This window comes from Sorex fumeus, unplaced genomic scaffold (genome assembly GCF_029834395.1).
Source record: "Sorex fumeus unplaced genomic scaffold, SorFum_2.1 ptg000007l, whole genome shotgun sequence".
Classification (NCBI taxonomy): Eukaryota; Metazoa; Chordata; class Mammalia; order Eulipotyphla; family Soricidae; genus Sorex; species Sorex fumeus.
In genome coordinates, this window is record NW_026606064.1 from 1080210 (window position 1) to 1101451 (window position 21242).

Below are 21242 nucleotides of genomic sequence, written 5' to 3' on the forward strand. Positions count from 1 at the left end.
ATTTATTCTGCATAGTAAAAGAACAATAAAAGGTCACCTTATTAACTTGGAAAATATTTATTAACCACTTATAAGTTAATGGATTAATGGACAAAATACATATGAAATCCACGAGCACCGCCAGGTGTATTTCTTCTTCACCAAAAAACTGTGAAAGATAATTCATGTCACTAATCATTAGACAAGTTCAAATCAAAACCAAATTTAATATCATTTTATACTTGCTAGAATGCCTATTTTCTAGAAGAGGAAGGATGATCAATATTAGATAAAATGGGATTCTTATCTACTTGTAAGGAACAAAAGTTGTGTGAACATAATTTTGTTTATGTGAACATAAATTAGTTCATCTCCGATGAGAAAGTTATTGAGTTTCCTCCCAATATTAAAAACTGAGTTACTGTATAATTTGTAAATAGCACAACAACTTTTTTTTTTCTGAATTATTGCCTCTTTATTTTTTTTTCCCTTTATTGTATTTTATTTTTTTTAAAGTTGTAGATTTACAATTTTTTGTGCTTTGGTTTCAATTATACAATGATCAGATACCCATCCCTCCACCAGTGCCCATTTTCCACCACCATGGATAATATCCCTCCCACCCCCATCCCCCCATCCCCCCTGTCTCTGTGGCAGGGCAATCCCCTGTGTTCTCTCTCTCCTTTTGGGTGTTGTGGTCTGCAAAACAGGCATTGAGTGGCAAACATGTTCAGTCCATAGTCTACTTTCGACATGCATCTCCCCTCCTGGGAGGATCCTCCAAACATCCTTTATTTGGAATAGCACAACATCTTAGTAATCTCATATACATGGGCTTAAGGACTCCATGTTGAGAAACAACAATCTTCAGTAATTTTCTTCTAATGAAATGTTTGATTATTCTTTTAGAAAATTATTTATAACAAGCAATGTAAAATAAATTATTGAGAGCTTGCTATGGGGGCAGGCTCAAGGGGTGGTTAGGAAAATTGGAAATAATGTTGGTGGGATTGGTATTAGAATATTGAATGTCTGTAACTAAACTAATAACTTAATAAAGTTGTTAAAAATGTAGAAACTGGGGCTGGAGCAATAGCACAGCAGGTAGGGCATTTGCCTTGCACGCGGCCGACCAGGGTTCGATTCCCAGCATCCCATATGGTTCCCCGAGCACCGCCAGGAGTGATTCCTGAGTGCAAAGCCAGGAGTAACCCCTGAACATCGCCGGGTGTGACCCCCCCAATAAATAAATAAATAAGTAAAGTCTAGCCTTTGTTTAAAAAAAATGAAGAAACCAGCAAAGTTTCAACCAGTGCATGCAATAATAATGAGAGCATGTTCTATGACTATGTAAAAAATGCATATGTATAATAATGTATATATACAGGTGTTATTTGTGAATATATAAAATACACATAAGAGAATAAAATATTATTTAATTATAACAGCTAAGAAAATTCTGCCACCATGACAAGGATGAAACTAGAGAACATAATTATAAGTCAGGTGAACTGGATAGAAAATTAGAAATACTGTATGATTTTATTAATATATGGAACCCCAAAGTCAAAACTCTCAGAAACAAAGAGTATAGTGGTAGTTACTGGGATCCAGGGCAATAAAATTGTGAAGATATCTTCAAAAGGTACAGACTTATAAATGGAAGATAAATAAGTTCCGAGTGTGTCTAATGCTTTAGCTATTGTGGTCAACAACATAACTTCATAAGCAACTAGCAGAACTTTATCATCTATTCCAGGTTCATATATCCCTTTGGAAACAACATTCTCACACATTAGACAGTTTGAGGAAGCAATACCTTAAATATTGTACCTATCTTTAGTGGGTCTTTATTCTTTATCCACTCTGAACTATTTTATTGGCTCTAAAGTAAACTCATACATACTCTCAGAGAAGTTCAAAACTTCTTTCCTATAAATCCTTTCTATGTTGATATTTATGAGTGATATAACAAAAATTTCAAATACCTCTGTGCTTAGAGTCCTTAGTTAAAAGGTAAAAGGTAAAAGGCCCTCCCGTTGATCGTCGATTTGCTCGAGCGGGCCCAGTAACGTCTCCATTGGAGACTTTGTTGTTACTGTGTCTGGCATATCGAATACTATCGGTAGCTTGCCGGGCTCTCCGAGAGGGGCGGAGGAATCGAACTCGGGTCGGCCATGTTGGCCGCTTGTAAGGCGAACGCCCTACCCGCTGTGCAGTGGTCGCAAGGTCAACCTAAAGTCAACCTGCAGAGTCCTTAGTTAAATAGAATAATTCACAAGACTCATGAAAATTATATAAAGAATCCAATAAATTACAAAGAATAATTTGTAAGTTAAATTACATTTGCCTTATATAAGTTTTTGGAAGGTTGGGCACTAGAATTAAAGTCAGCGTTACACAATATATTTCCTTTGTAGCCAGACCTCAAGGACCCTGACTTTATATCCTTTTTTTTTTATTTTTGGGTTACACCCGGCGAAGCACAGGGGTTACTCCTGGCTCTGCACTCAGGAATTACTTCTGGCGGTGCTTGGGGGACCATATGGGATGATGGGAATTGAACCTGGGTCAGCCGCGTGCAAGGCAAACGACCTACTCGTTGTGCTATTGCTCCATCCCCTTATATCCTTTTTAGTCATCAGAAGCTGGTCAGAATTTGAAAACTTTGTCTATCCTCATATCTATTTCCTCTCCTGAATACTTTGAGATTTTCAGCAAAATCACCAACATTAAAGTAATAACTGTTCTACTCTTGGCATTATTCCACCCTGTGTAACCACAAATCTATAGTACATAAAATGTTGAACAGACAAAACATATGTCAGTTTGTCATGGTCTTTGCAATGTTGACTGTTTCTAGAACTTAGTCTTTACAGAAAACTCTCACACACATAATCTCATACTCAACCTAATCCAATACTTAGAATATCAGAAACTATTAGTGTGATACCATTCACTATTTCAAAAAAGGGCACATTTCCCAGATTTAATGAACTTCCAAGTCCCATGTTAACAAAAGTGGTTGACTATGACACGAATTTTTGCATAAAATTTCTTCTCAGAAATTACCAGAAGACGTGAAATATAAGGAATTAAATCATCAGGCTCAAGTAAAAGACACAGGTGGAACACCATAAGTTTTTATTATTCCTCTTTCCTCTCTTACTCTTCTTACTTCAATTGATGGAGATTAGGATGTGACCAAATGTGTATTAGTAACAAAATGTATTTGACAAACAGTAGGTGCCAGAGACTGGTTTTACCAGGAGACATTAACCAATTGTAGTTTTTTTTATTATATCAAAACCACATATCCTCTAACAGTTTATTTTCATTTTAGTAAGAAACACAGAATAAACATTGAATACCACTATGAGTTATGTTGCATCTGGAAATTTTAGAGATAAATCTTCATCATGGGAATCTCTGTCAGGTGTCTTACCAAAGATCTGATATTGAACAAGAATACATCATATCTCTGAATCAAAAAGAAGCAACTCATTTATAAACTGCAATATTTTAACCAAGGATGCACAGAGATTAATAAGCAATAAGGCTATTGATGATGTAGTTTGGAAGTAAAGAAGCCTAGGAGTGAGAAATATTTGGTTTGCGTGGCTTTGAGTCAGCTTTTGTCCACTTTGGTATATTATGTATCTTAAATAATTAAATAATATCTATCTTAGATACTATCTATCTTAAAAGTGTTTTTTTTGTCTGGGGCAAGTGAATTTTGTTTTGGTAGATTTATGCACCTACAGTTGTATGTTATAAAACTTTTAGAGAAAGAGTTTGTGAACTCAGCAACACCCTTTCTTCTTTGGAAGCTTCTTCAAGGCATCTTTGATTTCCTTGTTCCTCAGACTGTAAATCAAAGGGTTCAACATAGGGATCAACACAGAATAGAACACTGATCCAAATCTGTCAAGGTGTGAAGAGCTTCCAGTGCCGGAACTCAAATAAACAATGACACCTGACATGTAGAAGAGGGTGACGGCTGTCAGGTGAGAAGCACAGGTGTTGAAAGCCTTGGATCTGCCTTTAGCTGAAGTGATCTTTAAGATAGCGAGGACAATATAGACATAGGATATCACGATAAGTATGGCGTTTGTTACTCCAAAGATCATTGTTATGATAGCCAATATGACTCGTGAAAGGAAAGTATCAGTACAGGACAAGTTTAAGAGTTGGGGAATGTCACAGAAGAAGTTATCAATAATATTAGGCCCACAGAAGTAGAGACGAAGTATGGCACAGAATTGGGGTAGAGAACCAGAGAATGCAGCCGTATAGCATCCCAATACCATCCGCACACAAAGGGTGGGTGACATGATTGATGAGTAGAGAAGTGGGCTACAAATGGCAGCATAGCGGTCATAAGCCATGGCTGTCATGACACAAGACTCACTCAGTCCCATCAATGAAAAGGCAAAATACTGAATAGCACAACCCATAACGGTGATAGTTTGCTGTTCTTGATAGAAGCCGGAGAGCATCTTGGGAACTGTGGAGGTCACATAGCAGATATCGATGAAGGAGAGATTACCAAGGAAGAAGTACATGGGTGTGTGGAGGTGGGAGTCCATCTTTATTAATATAATCAGGCACAGGTTCCAAGTCACAGTGGTAATGTAGATCAATAGGAATGCAATGAAGAGTAGTGTTAAGAGTTTAGGCAAATCTGAGAAACCCAAGAGGATGAAATGAGTGATTTCTGTAACATTTCTTTCTCTTATCATTATCTTGATGTTCCTAAATTCATAAAGGAGACAAGGGAATGCATTACTTATACAGGAGCAATAATGTCATTACAATTTTCACTTTGCCCTTCCCCCTTCCGAGTATTTAGGAAAAGAGCTTCACTGACCTGGTGAGAGTATCTTATATTTTATCTAGAATTGTTAAGAAGTAATGCTTGAAGTGAAAACAGAGATAGACAAATGGGACTATCTTAAACTAAAAGCTTCTGCACCTCCAAAGAAACAGTGACCAAAATACAAAGACAGTCTACAGAATGGGAAAGGATATTCACTGAATACACATCCGACAAGGGTTTGATATCAAGGATATATAAAGTACTGGTTGAACTCCACAAGAAGAAAACATTCAACCCCATCAAAAAGTGGGGCGATGAAATGAACAGAAACTTTCTCAAAGAAGAAAGTGAATGGCTAAAAGGCACATGAGAATAGGGCTGGAGCGATAGCACAGCGGGTAGGGCGTTCGCCTTACAAGCGGCCAACATGGCCGACCCGAGTTCGATTCCTCCGCCCCTCTCGGAGAAACCGGCAAGGTACCGAGAGTATTCGATATGCCAAACACAGTAACAACAAAGTCTCCAAAGGAGATGTTACTGGGCCCGCTCGAGCAAATCGACGATCAACGGGAGGGCCTTTACCTTTACCTTTACCTTTACCAATAATCATCAAGGATTGCATTCATCTGGGGAACATAAAGTAACAAAATAGGAGACTAACACCCAAGAATAGCCGAGATAAATACTAGGAGGTTTACTCCATGTCTTGGAAGCTAGCCACACACTCTAGGGGTAAAGGCAGCTCAGATAGAGAAGGGAGCACCAAATAAAGGGTGTTGGAAAGATCCGCCCAGGATGGGAGAGGCATGCTGAATGTAGACTATAGACGAACATGATTGACACTCAATGACTCTTTTGTAAACCACAGCACCCAAAAGGAGAGAGAGAACAAAAGGGAGTTCCCTGCCACAGAGGCAGGGTGGGATGGGGTGCGGGGGGTGAGAGGGATACTGGGAGCACTGGAGGTGGAGAATGGGCACTGGTGGAGGGATGGGTATTTGATCATTGTATAATTAAAACCCATGCACAAAAATTTGCAAGTCTACAACTGTTACCTCATGGTGTTTCATTAATAAAATTTTTTTTAAAAAAGTAAGCTTGGTTTTTCATCACTTAATCACTTAAGTGATTACAGAAAATTAGATATAATAAATTTATTATTATTATTGTTTTATTATTATTGGTTTTGGGGCCATATTTGGTGATGCTCAGGGGTTACTCCTGGCTCAGCACTCATTCCCATCAAGGAAAAGGAAAAATACTGAACAGCACAACCCATAACGGTGATAGTTTCTGTTCTTGATATATGTCAGAAAGCATCTTGGGAACTGTGAAGGTCACATGACTATAGGGTTGAATTGCTTCTAGAGAAGCAAGGAGTGGTATTGCTGGGTCAAATGGGAGCTCAATTTCTAATTTTTGGAGAATCATCCATACTGTTTTCCAAAAGGGTTGAACCAGTCGGCATTCTCACCAGCCGTGAAGGAGGGTCCCTTTCTCGCCACATCCGTGCCAGCACCAGTTGCTTTTGTTCTTTTGGATGTGGGCCAGTCTCTGTGTTGTTAGATGATATCTCATTGTGGTTTTGATCTGCATCTCCCTGTTGATTAATGATGTAGAGCATTTTCTCATGTGACTTTTAGCCATTCAGATTTCTTCTTTGAGTAATGCTCTTCTAGTAATGCTCTTGATATCATACAGGATGCTGGGAAGCAAACCCATATCGACTGTATGCAAGGCAAGCACCCGACCCACTGTACTATTGATCCAGTCTTGATATTCATAAGTTTAGTGGACAACTTAAAAAATAACAATCTCAACAGTACTACAAATAAGGCATAGCTCATTAATTACAATAACTGTTTTTTTCCTTTGTCTTCATCTTCTTTCTTCCTCCCACATCTGGTGTTGTTCAGGGTTTACACCTTGATGTGCATTCAGGAATTCTCCAGGTTGGGATTGGGAAGCCACTTGTGATGCCCTGTATATACACCAAGGTCTGGTGTATATAAGACAAGGGCTCTATCACTGTACAATTGCTCTGGCCCCTAAAATTTCCTTCTTAGAAACATCATTGAATATTCACCATCTTCAAAATAGCCTGGAAAATTATGACTTATACTCGATAACATTCTCTTGGAGCATTCGTGAATTTCATGCATACTAACGAATATATATATTTTTGGAGATACTTTCATATGAACTTCTCTCAAAGGAGTCTTCTTTGGGGTCTGAGACATAGTACTGTGGGTAAGGCAGATGCCTTTCATATGGCTGACTTGGGTTCTATCCTAGGCATCCCATGTGGTCCCCCTAATTCCAACAGGATGATCATGAGGTCAGAGACAGGAATAAAAGCCCTGAGCATCACCTGGTGTGACCCACAAACTGGAGCTTCCCCCTCCCAAACAACAAGAAAACAAATAAACAGAAAAGCAAAAGGAGACTGTTCAATGTGCTATTATCTCCATTAATGTTTTGATTTGCCATTAGAGCAATATGGCACTGTGATTAAGGGCTCAAAATGGAGTTTCAGTTCTGGTGATATCATCAAGACATAGATCATTCCTGATATAATTTACTTTATCAGAAGAACAAATGACAACTATTCATTTCATTTCATTTCATTTCATTTCATTTCATTTCATCATCCTGTTATTTGTCGATTGCCTCGAGCAGGCCTCAGTAACGTCTCTTTCATCCTAGCCCTGAGATTATATTCAAGGCTCTTTAGGAGAATGAGACCCATCATTGTTACTGGTATTTGGCATATTTGGTATGCCATGGGGAGTTTGCCAGACTCTGCCCTGTGGGCAGGCTACATTCGATAGCCTGCAAGTTTGTCCAAAGTAGGAATGAGATAATAAGATGTCATAAAAGATGTTCTGATAAGATGTCGCGCGGCCGCATTTGCGGCCGCGCGGTTCTGGGAGCTGGATTTTATAGTCTCTGAGTCTTGACAACTATTCATAAACAAAAATATTACTGTGAAAATCTTAGAACATATGTGAGGCTGAAGCACAGAGACAAAATAATGTCACTTGCAATGATAGATGATCAGCTAAACTATGATTATCTATATCTGTGGTACGTCTTTGGGAATGCCAGGACAATCTTCGCAACCTAAGAGAAATATCTAAATTTGTTTATATGGAGAACCTGGAATCTAAACCGGGAAGGAATCAAATGTCTGAAGAACAACAACAAGGAAGGATACTGTATTAGTAATTAAAACCTCATCAAAGACAAAATGTATGGAAAGAGTTGACTTTGTAACAAATTCTACTAAGTGGTTAAGGAAACTTTAACATCAGTCTTTGTCAACATCCTCTAAAATCAGAAGAGGAAGGAAAAAATTAAACTAATTTTACAATGGAGAGGGAGAGACACAGAATAATTGCACTCATTTATAGGATTAAAAAAAGGGAAAGGGTGGCCTTCCCCTCCTCCCCTCCTCCCCCGCCCCAGGCAGCAAGGTGGCTGCTGCCTCAGAGCTTATAGGAAAGCCAGGTATGAGCTGGTGGTGAAGGGGCAACTGCAGTCTCATGGGGGGGCGGTATCGGCTCGTCCTTTATGCCCTACCAAGGTCACGAGTTTCCCCTCAGGAGCAGCTCTCCTGCACGGCCATGGCTCCAGAGGCAAAAGGACTTAATCGAGAGCCTGTCAGCTTGCGGCAGAAAAGTGAATGGACCATGTGTTAAACTACAGCGCCATGTGTCCCCGGGAGGGAAAGCGTGTTGCTCTCTTCTGCCTTTTTTCCTGCCACCGGCAGCAAGATTGCCGCTACCTGGGAGCTTATAGGAAAGCCAGGTATGAGCCGGTGGTGATGGGGCAACTGCAGTCTCATGGGAAGGGGAGTGGTACCGGCTGGTCCTTCATGCCCTACCAAGGTCATGAGTTGTCCCCCATGAGCGGCTCTCCGGCACAGCCATAACACCAGACTCACAGAAACCAATCTCGCAATTATCTGGCTCTTTGCAGAAATCCAAAATCATTATATGATTCTCATAACAGCTATGGAAAACAAAGTATTCCACAATGCCTTTTCAGCAATTCTGATTGTTGGGGGGGGGCTGGGAATTCTAAACAATAATGGTGCATCTTTTGTCAAAATAATAAATGTAATCAATGTAGAGAAGAGTTAAGTAGAAATCATCTACTTCACAGGCATTGGGAGGGGTGCGAGGGAGGTATATTGGGGTTCTTGGTGGTGAAAAATGAGTATTGATGAAGGGAAAGGTGTTTGATCATTGTATGACTGAGACTTAAACCTGAAAGCTTTGTAACTTTTCCTACAGTGATTCAATAAATAAATATAAGAAGGAAAAATAAATAAATAAATAAAATTATGAAAAAAAAAAGTAAGGTGGAGTTTATGCCCAATTCAATCAGCTAATCAGTGGCTGAATAAATAGCAGTATTCCTACATGAAAAAAAAAGGGAAAGGTTGAAGTCATAATACAGAAGGGGTAGGGCTGCTTACCCTGATCATCAGTGGGTATGACTCAAAAACAAAACAAACAAACCAAATAAAGCCCCCACTCCAAAAAATAGTTCATAGAATGACACCCAAAGACAATAAAAATGAGGTTCAAGGTAGAAAGCTTTGCATAAGAGTGTGTGTGAGTGTGCGTGCGTGCGTGTGTGTGTGTGTGTGTGTATGGGTGTGTGTGCATGTGTGCTCGCTGGGGGGAGGGTTGTGTGTGTGAGATGTGTGTAGTTAAGACAGAGAAGGGACCACCATGACAATAAAAGTTGGAAGTGATCATACTGGACAAGAATCATCTAGACAAGAATATTAGCTAGATAATATTCCATTGTATACTTATACCACAACTTCTTGATCCCAAATACCTATTTTACAAAGACGATTTTGAAATGACTAACAGATACTTGAAAGTGTGTTTAATATCATATTTACCTCAGAAATGCAAATCAAAATCACAATCATATATCAAATTATTCTGCTTGGAATTGCTATCATCAAACCAGAAAAACAAAACCAAACAAGAGTGATACCAATAAGAAAGTGGAAAAAAGGGGAGTACTTGTACACTGCTGGTGAGATGTAACTTAGTATAGTATCATGTATAGAAATGTGTCTGAAGGTTCCTCAAAAATCCGAACATAGAACTATCATACAGTTGATTTATTCTAAGTACACATCCAAAGAGAAAAAAATCACAGTACCAGAAAGACCTGCACCTTCATGCTTATTGTAGTACTATTTCCAATAGTCCTTATCTTAAGTAACTTGTGTCCACCTAAGTTCAAATCCTGGTACCCTATATGGTTCCCAGTGCTCTGCCAGGAGAAATGCCTGAGTACAGACTAAGCAGTAAGTTCTGAGCACAGCCAGCTATGGCACCACACCACACTCAAAAGCCATATATGTAAACCCTCTTAAAGAATATTTGAATAAACAGTACTGTATATTGACAGATTCTTGGCCTTGAATTGAGGAAATTGGATTACCAAACAAGACAGATGGAGTGTAAACTCATGATGCCGGTTTTTTATTCTGCCACTATCAGTAATATAGAACTGGTGATGTTAAATGTGCACATGAGCTAAATGAGATGTTTTATTATTTAAATGATAATAATCTATAATCTAATATTTATGTGACACAACAAAATATGTTGAATATATTCGATATGCCAGACACAGTAACAACAAAGTCTCCAATGGAGACGTTACTGGGCCCGCTCGAGCAAATCAACGATCATTTATTTTGGGCTGGAGCGATAGCACAGCGGGTAGGGCGTTTGCCTTACAAGCGGCCAACATGGCCGACCCGAGTTCGATTCCTCCGCCCCTCTCGGAGAGCCCGGCAAGCTACCGAGAGTATTCGATATGCCAGACACAGTAACAACAAAGTCTCCAATGGAGACGTTACTGGGCCCGCTCGAGCAAATCGACGATCAACGGGAGGGCCTTTACCTTTACCTTTACCTTATATTCATGAACATGTCTCCCATATTCTTTTGAACATGAAAATAAATTTTATTTTTGCTTTTTGGGTCACACCTGGCGATGCACAGGGGTTACTCCTGGCTCTGCAGTCAGGAATCACTCCTGGCCGTGCTCAGGGGACCATATGGGATGCTGGGAATCGAATCCGGGTCGGCTGTGTGCAAGGTAGACGTCCTACCTGCTGTGCTATTGCTCCAGCCCCCCAAAATAAATTTTCTTAATGCCGTTTTTCTGAAATTGTTGTAGGAACTTTAGAATCTTTGTTTACCTTTAGAGAGCTGCCAGCATAACTTTGTAGATATTTTATGCCGAATGAGTTAGATTCGAGAAAACATTTTAAAAATATAAGATATCCAACAGTACATCCTACAAATATAATAAATGTCCAATATAACTGATTAATTTATTGTCAAGAAATAAAATATCCTCAAACATTTATTCTAAAATTTATCTCATTATATTCCAAAACAAAGACAAGTATAATGAAATGCAATATATAGCTCATAATTCTAAAAAATAGTTGTGTAGTAATCTATAGATCAAAATTGCCTAAAATTTTGATTGTAAATATTTGAAAAAGTAGTAAAAACATTTGAATATACTCACTCTTTTTGATTAAATTTTGTTAATGTCCACTGTCTTCCGGGAGAAGAAAGGTGTCTGATGAAATATTGGTTGGGGATTTTAACAACAGGAATCCTGCTAATAGTATTCTTTTCCAAAACTTGTCTGCTATGGGTATTGTTATTTGCAATTTGTGTGAGCTCAAAGTCAGTTCTAGAAAGTCATGAATGTTGCTGAGTAAACAATGTAAGAATGTTAAAAGAAACAGATTGACTAAAAACTATGTTCAGAGTGGAGCATTTTTGTTATCTTAATCATTCATACAAGAGTGTCCATAAACCTGATGTCTCCAAAGAAAACAAGGGGGACCTACCTGAAATTTGTCAAAATGTCAATGAAATTGTCTTATGATCACAGATGGATCAATTTTTCTTTAGCTTCTAAAAAATTTTGTACCAGAGTTAGAAAGACAGCTAATTGTTATTATATAAGATAAAATCCACAAGAGAAAATTAAAATAAAGGGATCTTCAATATGGATAAGCTGGGCAAGAGACAAACAAATTTTCATGTTAGTTAATTCCCTTGAAACTAAAAATATTACTAGCATGTTTAGTGCTTAATGATTAACTTTTGCAAATATTAGACTTTATCTACATGATCTCACTGGATTTTTAGATGACTGTACTACGTGACAGGTGAAAAAGCCTAGAGTGTAACAGAGTTCAAAATCAAATTCTTAAGATATTGCAGAACTTAGCATATTCTCTTACTACAAAGTACTAACATTTTAGACTGAGTTTCACTGAAAGTTGAGAGATTGTGTACAGAGAAAGAACTATAGGAAAATCCCTAGTGTAAGGTATAGAAGTGAAATCAAAGGAAGAGTTGAAGAATGGGAGAGACTGAGAATTATAAAACTTGTGCCACACAAATCCTTCTAATAATGGCTACCGAGAAAACAAAGAATTCGCCATTGTTTAAGTCTTGCCTTCTTATCTTTACCCAAATACCCCAAGATGTCAGAGGTCTTGGCAAAAAAATCAAATGTGAGTCTTTGAAGAAATTTTCCAGATGGGCACTATTGCCCTCCAAGATGAATCTTTCTGGCCATGAAATTGGCTATCAGCTATAGTAACAGAGATGCCCACAAATTGGGAATCCTTTTAAATGTGGTATTAAGAGAAGAGGTGAAAGAGGGAAAGACAGGAGAGAACTCTCCAGATACTTGTTCTCTGTAGTCATGGTTGTCATAGAGTTTTTGGCTAATTGCCCTGCCTTCTCCATTTCCCTTCTGATTCAATTCCTAACTTCCCTGTGGTCTTATCTAAACTCTTTTAATTGTATTTTTTGTTTCAATGAACTTGGCATCATTAGAGGTGACAGCCCTAGATCGTGTGATTTAATAACCTGATTTTCCACCCAAAGTCCATGCAACCAAGATATTTGCCCAATATGACACAGATGGCTGAACCAAAGTTTAACAATACATTTCATACGTGGACACTTTCCTGTTTACAAAATGCTATCATATGTACATTACCTTATCTCCATTACATTAAAAATTATCATAGCAGCCATCTGAGGTACTCACTCAGTTTTTCCTGTGCATAGGCAAGGAGATCTAGGAAATAAGAAATCTGGAGGGATAGAGCCAAAGTACAGCATGTATTGTGCTTGCCATGCATGCAACCAAACTGGGTTTGATTCCTGACTTCCTATATAGTCCTGTGACTGCCCCGTGAATGATCCCTGAGTACATAGCCAAGAGTAAGCCTTGAGCATTACTGATGTGACTCCTCTCCTCTCCTCTCCTCTCCTCTCCTCTCCTCTCCTCTCCTCTCCTCTCCTCTCCTCTCCTCTCCTCTCCTCTCCTCTCCTCTCCTCTCCTCTCCTCTCCTCTCCTCTCCTCTCCTCTCCTCCCCCTCTTCCCTTCCTCTCTCCCCTCCCCTACTGTTAGTGTGCCTTCCCATGTGCATAATTCCAACTCCACACCCTCATGAGCGTACCCACACACTTTCCCCAAGATTCCCAATGCCCCTATCTTTCAAACTATTTTTTCTTTCTGTTGCTACATCACTGCATTCTTTAAGTCCCACATATGAGAAAGATGAATCTGTCTCTAACTCTTTCTTGGCTTCACTCATCATGATATTCTTTAATTCCATTCATGTTACCACAAATTGCATGATTTTGTTCCTTTAACATAATATAATTTTAATCTCTTCTTTTGTTGATGTGATCGTTTTACATTAGTTAATTTGCCTACATCGAACCACCCTTGCAATCTGGGATAAATCCAAACACAATTTGGTTGTGATAGGCTATTTTTTTTTTGCTGTATTCTTGGACTCATCATGCTAAAATTTCACTAAAGATATTATTGTACCCAGAGAAGTAAGATAGAATGTTTTTCTTTTTAAAAGTCACTTGAGTAAATTGTTCATGATATGTTTCGTTGAGAATTTTGAATGAATAAATTTGTAATTACAAGAGATAGTCAAGACAATGCATTTGTCATCAAAATACACATCAAAGGGAAATTATCTGAGATAGACTATGTGTTTATCACTCCAGACTTGTGGCTAAGTCCACAATGAACATAAATGCATTTTGTGGGAATAAAGCAGAAAACAATTAATTGTTCCTCATCCACATCTTCACTATCATCATCACCTACAGTCAGTAGAAAAATAATTTAATTAGGAGCCGGAGAGATAGCACAGCGGGTAGGGCGTTTGCCTTGCATGCGACCAACCCAGGTTCAATTCCCAGAATTCCATATGGTCCCCTGAGCACCGCCAGGAGTGATTCCTGAGTGCAGAGCGAAATGTAACCCGTGACCATTGCCGGGTGAGAACCAAAAAGCAAAAAAAAAAAAAAAAAAAAGAAAAGATTTAATTAGCAGCTACAATATATACTAAAATTTTTATTATTATGAAAATATTTTACAGCTTCTTTTAATGTCCATTTATTCAATATTATATTATTAATTCTGGAATTATGTTAATTTAAGGTAAAAGTATTCTTTAAATACCTCTATATTCTAGTATTTGTTTCTGAAGTCCCAATTAGTATGTTGGAAATTGTTTGTCAAATGTTTAACTAAAGCACTCATTATTTGTTTTCTTTGTTTGTTTTATTTAATATTTCTAGATGTTATCTTGTGGAATCCCATCAGCGGCCAAGACTCAGAGACTATAAAATCCAGATCCCGGAACCGCGCGACATCTTATCAGAACTTTTTTTTATGACATCTTATTGTCTCATTCCTACTTTGGACAAACTTGCAGGCTATCGAATGTACCACAGGGCAGAGTCTGGGAAACTCCCCGTGGCGTACCCAATATGCCAAATACCAGTAACAATGATGGGTCTCATTCTCCTAAAGAGCCTTGAATATAATCTCAGGGCTAGGATGAAAGAGACGTTACTGGGGCCTGCTCGAGGCAATCGACGAATCGACGAATCTTGTGGAAAATAAATTTTCTTAATAATAAGATCAAGAGCAATGACTTTATATCCTCTTTAGACATAAAAAGTTTTTCAGAGTTGAAGACCTTATTTAAACCTGTCTGTATTTTCTCTCCTGGAAAACTTTGTGGTTTCCAGAAAAAATATCAGCATTAAAGTAACTAACCATTCTATTCTAACCATTATGCAAACTATGTAACCACAAATATGCAGAAAATAAAACGTTGAACAGACAATATGTATACCAGTTTTTCACAGTTTTTTTCATATTGAGTGTTCTGTAACCCAATTATTCAAGTGAATTTTTATACATGTATCCACACACTAATCCTAATACAATGCTTGAAATATCAGTAATTATTTATTAGTATTGTCCCACTTACTATCCCTATGGTACATTTCCTTATTTAATGGAGTTTTGAGTCTGTGTTGTCAGAAATTGTTGGCTGTAATATGAATTTTGAATATAAAATTCTTCTGATTCAATACACCAAGACACTAATTCAAGTACCAGTTTAAGTAAATGACTTTGTGGACACCATAATTTTTCATATTCAAATTACCATCTCCTTTCTTATTCAAACTGATGTTGACTAGGATGTGATAAAGATTTATCAGAACTAAAGAAAATGGAAACAAACACTAGGTATCTGAGACTAGTTTTCCCAGGAGACAATCAGTCAAATGTATAGTTCCCTTTGCTGACCTCCCAACCCCCATTAAACACATCCTTTCTAACAGTTCATTATCACTCTGGTAAGAAAAATAACACGGGGAATGGAGTACAATGGATAGAGCATCTGCCTTCATATGGCGAACCCAGGTTCTATCCCAGACATGCCATATTTTGCCCCAAGCCTGCCAGGAGTGATCCCTGAGCACAGAACTAAGAGTAAATCCTGAGAACCATTGGGTGTAACTCAGAAATAAAAACAAAGAAACAAATAACCCGGTCCCCCAAAGAAACAGTACAGACATTTAATATAACTGAGAGTTCTGTTGCATACGGAAACGTTAGAGACTTGTTAGAGACAAGTCTTCAGTTTGGGGATCTCTGTCAGGTATATTACCAGAGATCTGTTGCTGAACAAGGAAAAAACTCTGAAACACAAAGAAGCAACTCACTTCAATTTTGTCAATTTCAAAGAAGCAATTCACTTCAACTCACAAATGCTTCATGGAGATTAATAAATGACGGTGTTATTTATAATTTCGTTTTAAAGTAAAGACCTCAGGGGTTAAAGACAACATCTGTGTGGCATTGATCAAAATTTTGATCCTATTTGAAATATTATCTGTCTTAAATAGTGCTTTCATTGTCTGAAGCATGTGGATTTTTTTGTGGTACACTTATGTATGTTTAGTTGTGTGGTAAGGAATTTTTAAGGAACAAATTTGTTACCTCAGCAGTAGCCCCTCTTTGAAAGCTTCTTCAAGGCATCTTTTATTTCCTGGTTCCTTAGACTGTAAATCAAAGGGTTCAATATGGGTATCAACACAGTATAGAACACTGATGCAAATCGGTCAATGGTTGAAGAACTTCCAGTACTAGAACTCAAGTAAATAACGACACTTGAGATATAGAAGAGACTGACAATTGTCAGGTGAGAAGCACAGGTATTGAAAGCCTTGAATCTGCCTTTAGCTGAAGTGATCTTTAAGATGGAGAGGACAATATAGACATAGGATATCAAGATAAGCACGGCATTTGCTACCCCAAACACCACTACAACTATACCCAATATGAGTCGTGCAACGAAAGTATCAGTGCAGGACAGTTTTAAGAGTTGGGGCATGTCACAGATGAAGTGATTGATGACATTAGGTCCACAAAAGTGGAGTTGAAGTATGGCACACAATTGGGATACGGAACCTGAGAAAGCAGCCATATAGCATCCCAATACCATTCGTAAACAAAACGTGGGTGACATGACAGATGAGTAGAGAAGTGGGTTACAAATGGCAGCATAGCGGTCATAAGCCATGGCTGTCATCACACAAGACTCACTCAGTCCCGTCAATGCAAAGAAAAAGTACTGAACTGTACAACCCAGAAAGGTGATGATTTGCTTTTCTCGGAAGAAACCAGAGAGCATCTTGGGAACTGTCGTGGTCACATAGCAGATATCGATGAAGGACAGGTTACTGAGGAAGAAGTACATGGGTGTGTGGAGGTGGGAGTCCATCTTTATTAATGTAATCAAGCCCAGGTTCAAAGTCACGGTGGTAATGTAGATCAATAGGAACACAGTGAAGAGCAGGGTTAAGATTCTAGGCAAATCTGAGAAACCCAAGAGGATGAAATGGGTGATTTCTGTAAGATTTCTTCCCCTTAGCATTGTCTTGATGCTCCTAAATCTGGAATAGAAACAAGAGAATGCATTACAAGGAACAACAGTTTTACAATATTTATTTGTTCTTTTTACCTTTTATTTGAATACTTATTAAGAAAAATGCTTCATTGACCTTATGGAGGTATCTTAGATTCTTTTTTTTTTTTTGGAGGGTGGGGCTCAAACCAGTCTGGGGTTACTCCTGGCTTTACACTCAAATTACTTCTGGTGGTGCTTGGGGGACCATAGGGGTTGCCAGGGATTGAACTCCTGAACTCCTGTTGGTCGCATGCAAGGCAAGCACCCTTACCATTCTACTGTTGCTCCAGTCCCATATCCCAGCTTTTCATATTGAATTGTCAAGTATTATTTTTCAGTGCTTCATATTCTCAATTATTTCATAAAGTCTTATAGGAATTAAGACATTCATACATTTAATGTTAAAAAACAGCAGTCCCTTCAGTATTATATCAAAGGTATAGATCACAGATGAAAATAACTTTGGCTTTTGGACTGGGGAAACTCTACAGGAATTTAGGAGTATAACTTGCTTGCAGCCAACCCCGTTTGATCCCCAGGACCTCCTATGGTTCCCGGAGTACTGCCAGGAGTGATTATTGAATGCAGAGTAGGAGTAAGACCTCAGCATAGCTTGGTGTGGTTCAGAATCCTCCACCTACAACAAAATAAAAGAAGTGTCTTTGATTATTCAATATATAACTGCTAGCTTAATAATAGTAAAGAATAAGTTGATTCCTTACAGAATAATTTAAACCCCTCTACCAGGGGTTCACTTAGACAGATTTTGAATTTTTTATTTATCCTTTTTGGTGGGGTTTGTCTGTTGGTGCTCAGAGTTTGCTCCTGACTCTGAGCTCAGGACTAACTCCAGAGCTTTTATGGTGCCAGGTTTCAAACCCAGGTCAGCTTACAAGGTAAGTACCCTACCATTGTACTAGGGGCTAGAGGCCCTAAGATATGTTTTTTTTTTATTAGTGAAACACCATGAGGTACAGTTGTAGATTTACAATTTTTTGTGCTTGGGTTTGATTATACAATGATCAGATACCCATCCCTCCACCAGTGCCCATTTTCCACCACCATGGATAATATCCCCCCCACCCCCATCCCCCCATTCCCCCCTGCCTCTGTGGCAGGGCAATCCCCTGTATTCTCTCTCTCCTTTTGGGTGTTGTGGTCTGCAAAAGAGGCATTGAGTGGCAAACATGTTCAGTCCATAGTCCACTTTCGACATGCATCTCCCCTCCTGGGAGGATCCTCCAAACACCCTTTATTTGGTGTTCCCTTCTCTATCTGAGCTGCCCTTTCCTCTAGAATGCCCGTCTGGAGAGGCCCTAAGATATCTTTCTTTAAATAACAAAAAATCATCATATAGTTATAATTAGATTTCAACATTTTCAGATATATTTTTAAGTCAGCATTTTGTAAATAGTCTGTAAAATTATAACATGGTCTTGATAATATATTTTTGGAGCACACATATATATCTCATGTACTTTAATAGTTTTTTGTAGATAATTTCATATGAATTTCTCCAAAAGGAGCCTAGTAAATGCACTATTACCTCAATTATTTTCTCAATTTTATAGATTTTTCCTCTCAGGAAACAACATAGTACTGTATTGAAAGGTTCAGAATAAGTTTTATTTTTGAGTGATATTATCTAGACAGCATTGATTCCTTTATCAGAAGACAAACAATATCTATTCATAAAAGAAAAACATCAATGGGCACTGGTGGAGGGATGGGTATTTGATCACTGTATAATTGAAACCCAAGCACAAAATTTGTAAGTCTACAAGTGTACCTCATGGTGTCTCACTAATAAAAACTAAAAAAAAATAAGCAAACTTAAACAAACAAACAAACAAACAAAAAGAAAACATCAATGTGAAAAATTGTAGAACATAGAGATGATACTGGAGCACAGAGACTGGGAAGAACTATATTATAATGACAGACAATCCACTAAACTATTTTCATATCTGTGGCATATCTGTGATAGGGCAGGCCACGATAGGCTTTTCTGGCCTATGATTATGTACAATAATGTTGGCACCCTAAATGAAATAACTAAATTGATATAAGTTGAGAACCTTAACTCTGAATCAGGAAAGAAAAAAAGGTCTGAATAAAACCATTAACAAATAAGGATACTAGATGCATAGTCAAAACCTTATCAACAACAAAATTACTGAAACAGAATTCTTTGCATAGCTCCTGCAAAGCATTTAAAGGAGAATTAATATCAGTCTTTGTCAATAGCATTCCAGGGAGCACTGTCCTTCCGTTGTTCATCGATTTCCTCGAGTGGACCCAGTAACATCTCCAAAACTAATTTTCTCCTATTTAATAAGGGGTTAATATCAAAGATATATAAGGCACTGGTAGCATTTTACAAGAAAAAATATCCAACTCTATCCAAAAATGGTGAGATGAAGTGAAAAGAAACTTTCTCAAAGAGGACATTCAAATTGAAAAAGGAACATGAAAAAAATGTTCTACATCACTACTCTTCAGAGATGTGCAAATCAAAACAATAAGACATCATCTCACATCACAGAGCCTGTCACACATCCAAAAAACAAGAACAACCCAAGCTGGCACGGAAGTGGGGAGAAAGGGAGTCTCCATCATTGGTGGGGATGTTGACTGGCCTAGCTTTATAAAAACATTATGGGCATTCCTCAAAGAACAAAACCTAGAAATTGAGTTCCCAATTAACCCAGAAATATCACTCTGGGAATATACACTAGTGGCCACCAAAAAACACCGCAGAAACACCATCAACACTTCTATATTCATTGCAGTACTATTCATAATATTCAGAAGCTGAAAATAACCCAAGTGTCTGAGAACAGATGACTGAATAAAGAAACTATGATGCATCTAAACAATGGAATGCTATACAGCTGTTAGGAACAATGAAGTCATGAAACTTGCTTATAAATGTATGGACATCAAGAGCATTATACTACAGTGAAATGAGTCAGAGGAGGGATAGACATAGAATGACTGCATTCTTTTGTGAGATATAAAAAGTTCTATGAGATGTAATATCCAAGGCCAGAGAAAACAGGGGCCAGGAAAGCTTGCCAATGGCTGGAAGCTTGCCACAAGTTTGTTTGGGGACAAAGGTCAATTAGGATAGAGAAAGGACCAGAATGAAAGGAATAGTTAGAAATGATCATTCTTGACAGAAACTGTGTCTTGGAAGTACCTAAAGACATATACATGATAAGCTTTCTGTATCTGTACTGAAAACCATAATACTGAAAAGGAGAGAGATGGAGAGAGAGAGAGCGTGGGTTGGGGGAAAGATAGAGGTAGATAGATAGATAGATTAGATATATAGACAGATACATACATACATATACAGAGAGTGAGAGAGAGATGAGCTGTCACAGAGACAGATGGAGGGTGGCAGTGGGGAGGGAGGGAAACTGGGGACATTGATGGTGGGAAATGTACACTGGTGAATTGGTAAAGGGATGGGAGTTGGAACACTATATAAGTGAAGTTTAATCATGGAGAATCTTGTAATTGTATATCTAAGTTTCTGCGGTGCGAAAATGGCCAGAAAAGAAAATGAAAACCAATATCTCTAATGATTGCAGATGCGAATATTCTCAACAGAGTACTACTAATGGAATATAATCAGCACATGAAATGAGTGTTACACCAAGATTAAGTATGGTTCTCTGGGAGTTCAGTAGCACTAGAATACAAAAATAAACAAATATGACACATCACATTGATAAAATAATATAAAACCCATAGACTTTTCTCTAATGGTGACACAAAAAGCGTTGAACAATACTCATCATCCATTTATGTAAAGCCTCAACAAATTATATGTAAAAGAAATATATTTTAATACAATAAAGGCTATATATAATGTCTAGAGATTCAGCACTGTTCTCCCATTGTTAATTGATTTGCTCGAGCGGGCCCAGTAAACGTCTTCATTGTGAGACTTGTTGTTACTGTGTTTGTCATATCAAATAAGTCATGGGTAGCTTGCCAGGCTTTGCCATGCAAGCGAGATACTCTCAGTAGCTTGCCCGTCTCTCTGAG

General features: G+C 38.1%; 2 protein-coding genes across 2 annotated transcripts; both read right to left on the reverse strand.

The window, feature by feature from the left end:
• Positions 1-3782: 3782 nt before the first annotated feature.
• On the reverse strand, positions 3783-4724 carry LOC130045774 (olfactory receptor 5AN1-like). Its single transcript, XM_056138636.1, has one exon. The coding sequence runs from the start codon at positions 4719-4721 to the stop codon at positions 3783-3785; it is 939 nt and encodes a 312-aa protein (XP_055994611.1). The 5' UTR covers positions 4722-4724.
• Positions 4725-16214: 11490 nt separating this feature from the next.
• On the reverse strand, positions 16215-17153 carry LOC130046140 (olfactory receptor 5AN1-like). Its single transcript, XM_056139056.1, has one exon. It carries the CDS (start codon positions 17148-17150, stop codon positions 16215-16217), a length of 936 nt encoding a protein of 311 aa, XP_055995031.1. The 5' UTR covers positions 17151-17153.
• Between the last annotated feature and the right edge of the window lie 4089 nt (positions 17154-21242).

Bases quoted from the DNA above. Each gene is read 5' to 3' on its own strand.
- LOC130046140 (XM_056139056.1), bottom strand. From the start codon at position 17,150: ATGCTAAGGGGAAGAAATCTTACAGAAATCACCCATTTCATCCTCTTG.
- LOC130045774 (XM_056138636.1), bottom strand. From the start codon at position 4,721: ATGATAAGAGAAAGAAATGTTACAGAAATCACTCATTTCATCCTCTTG.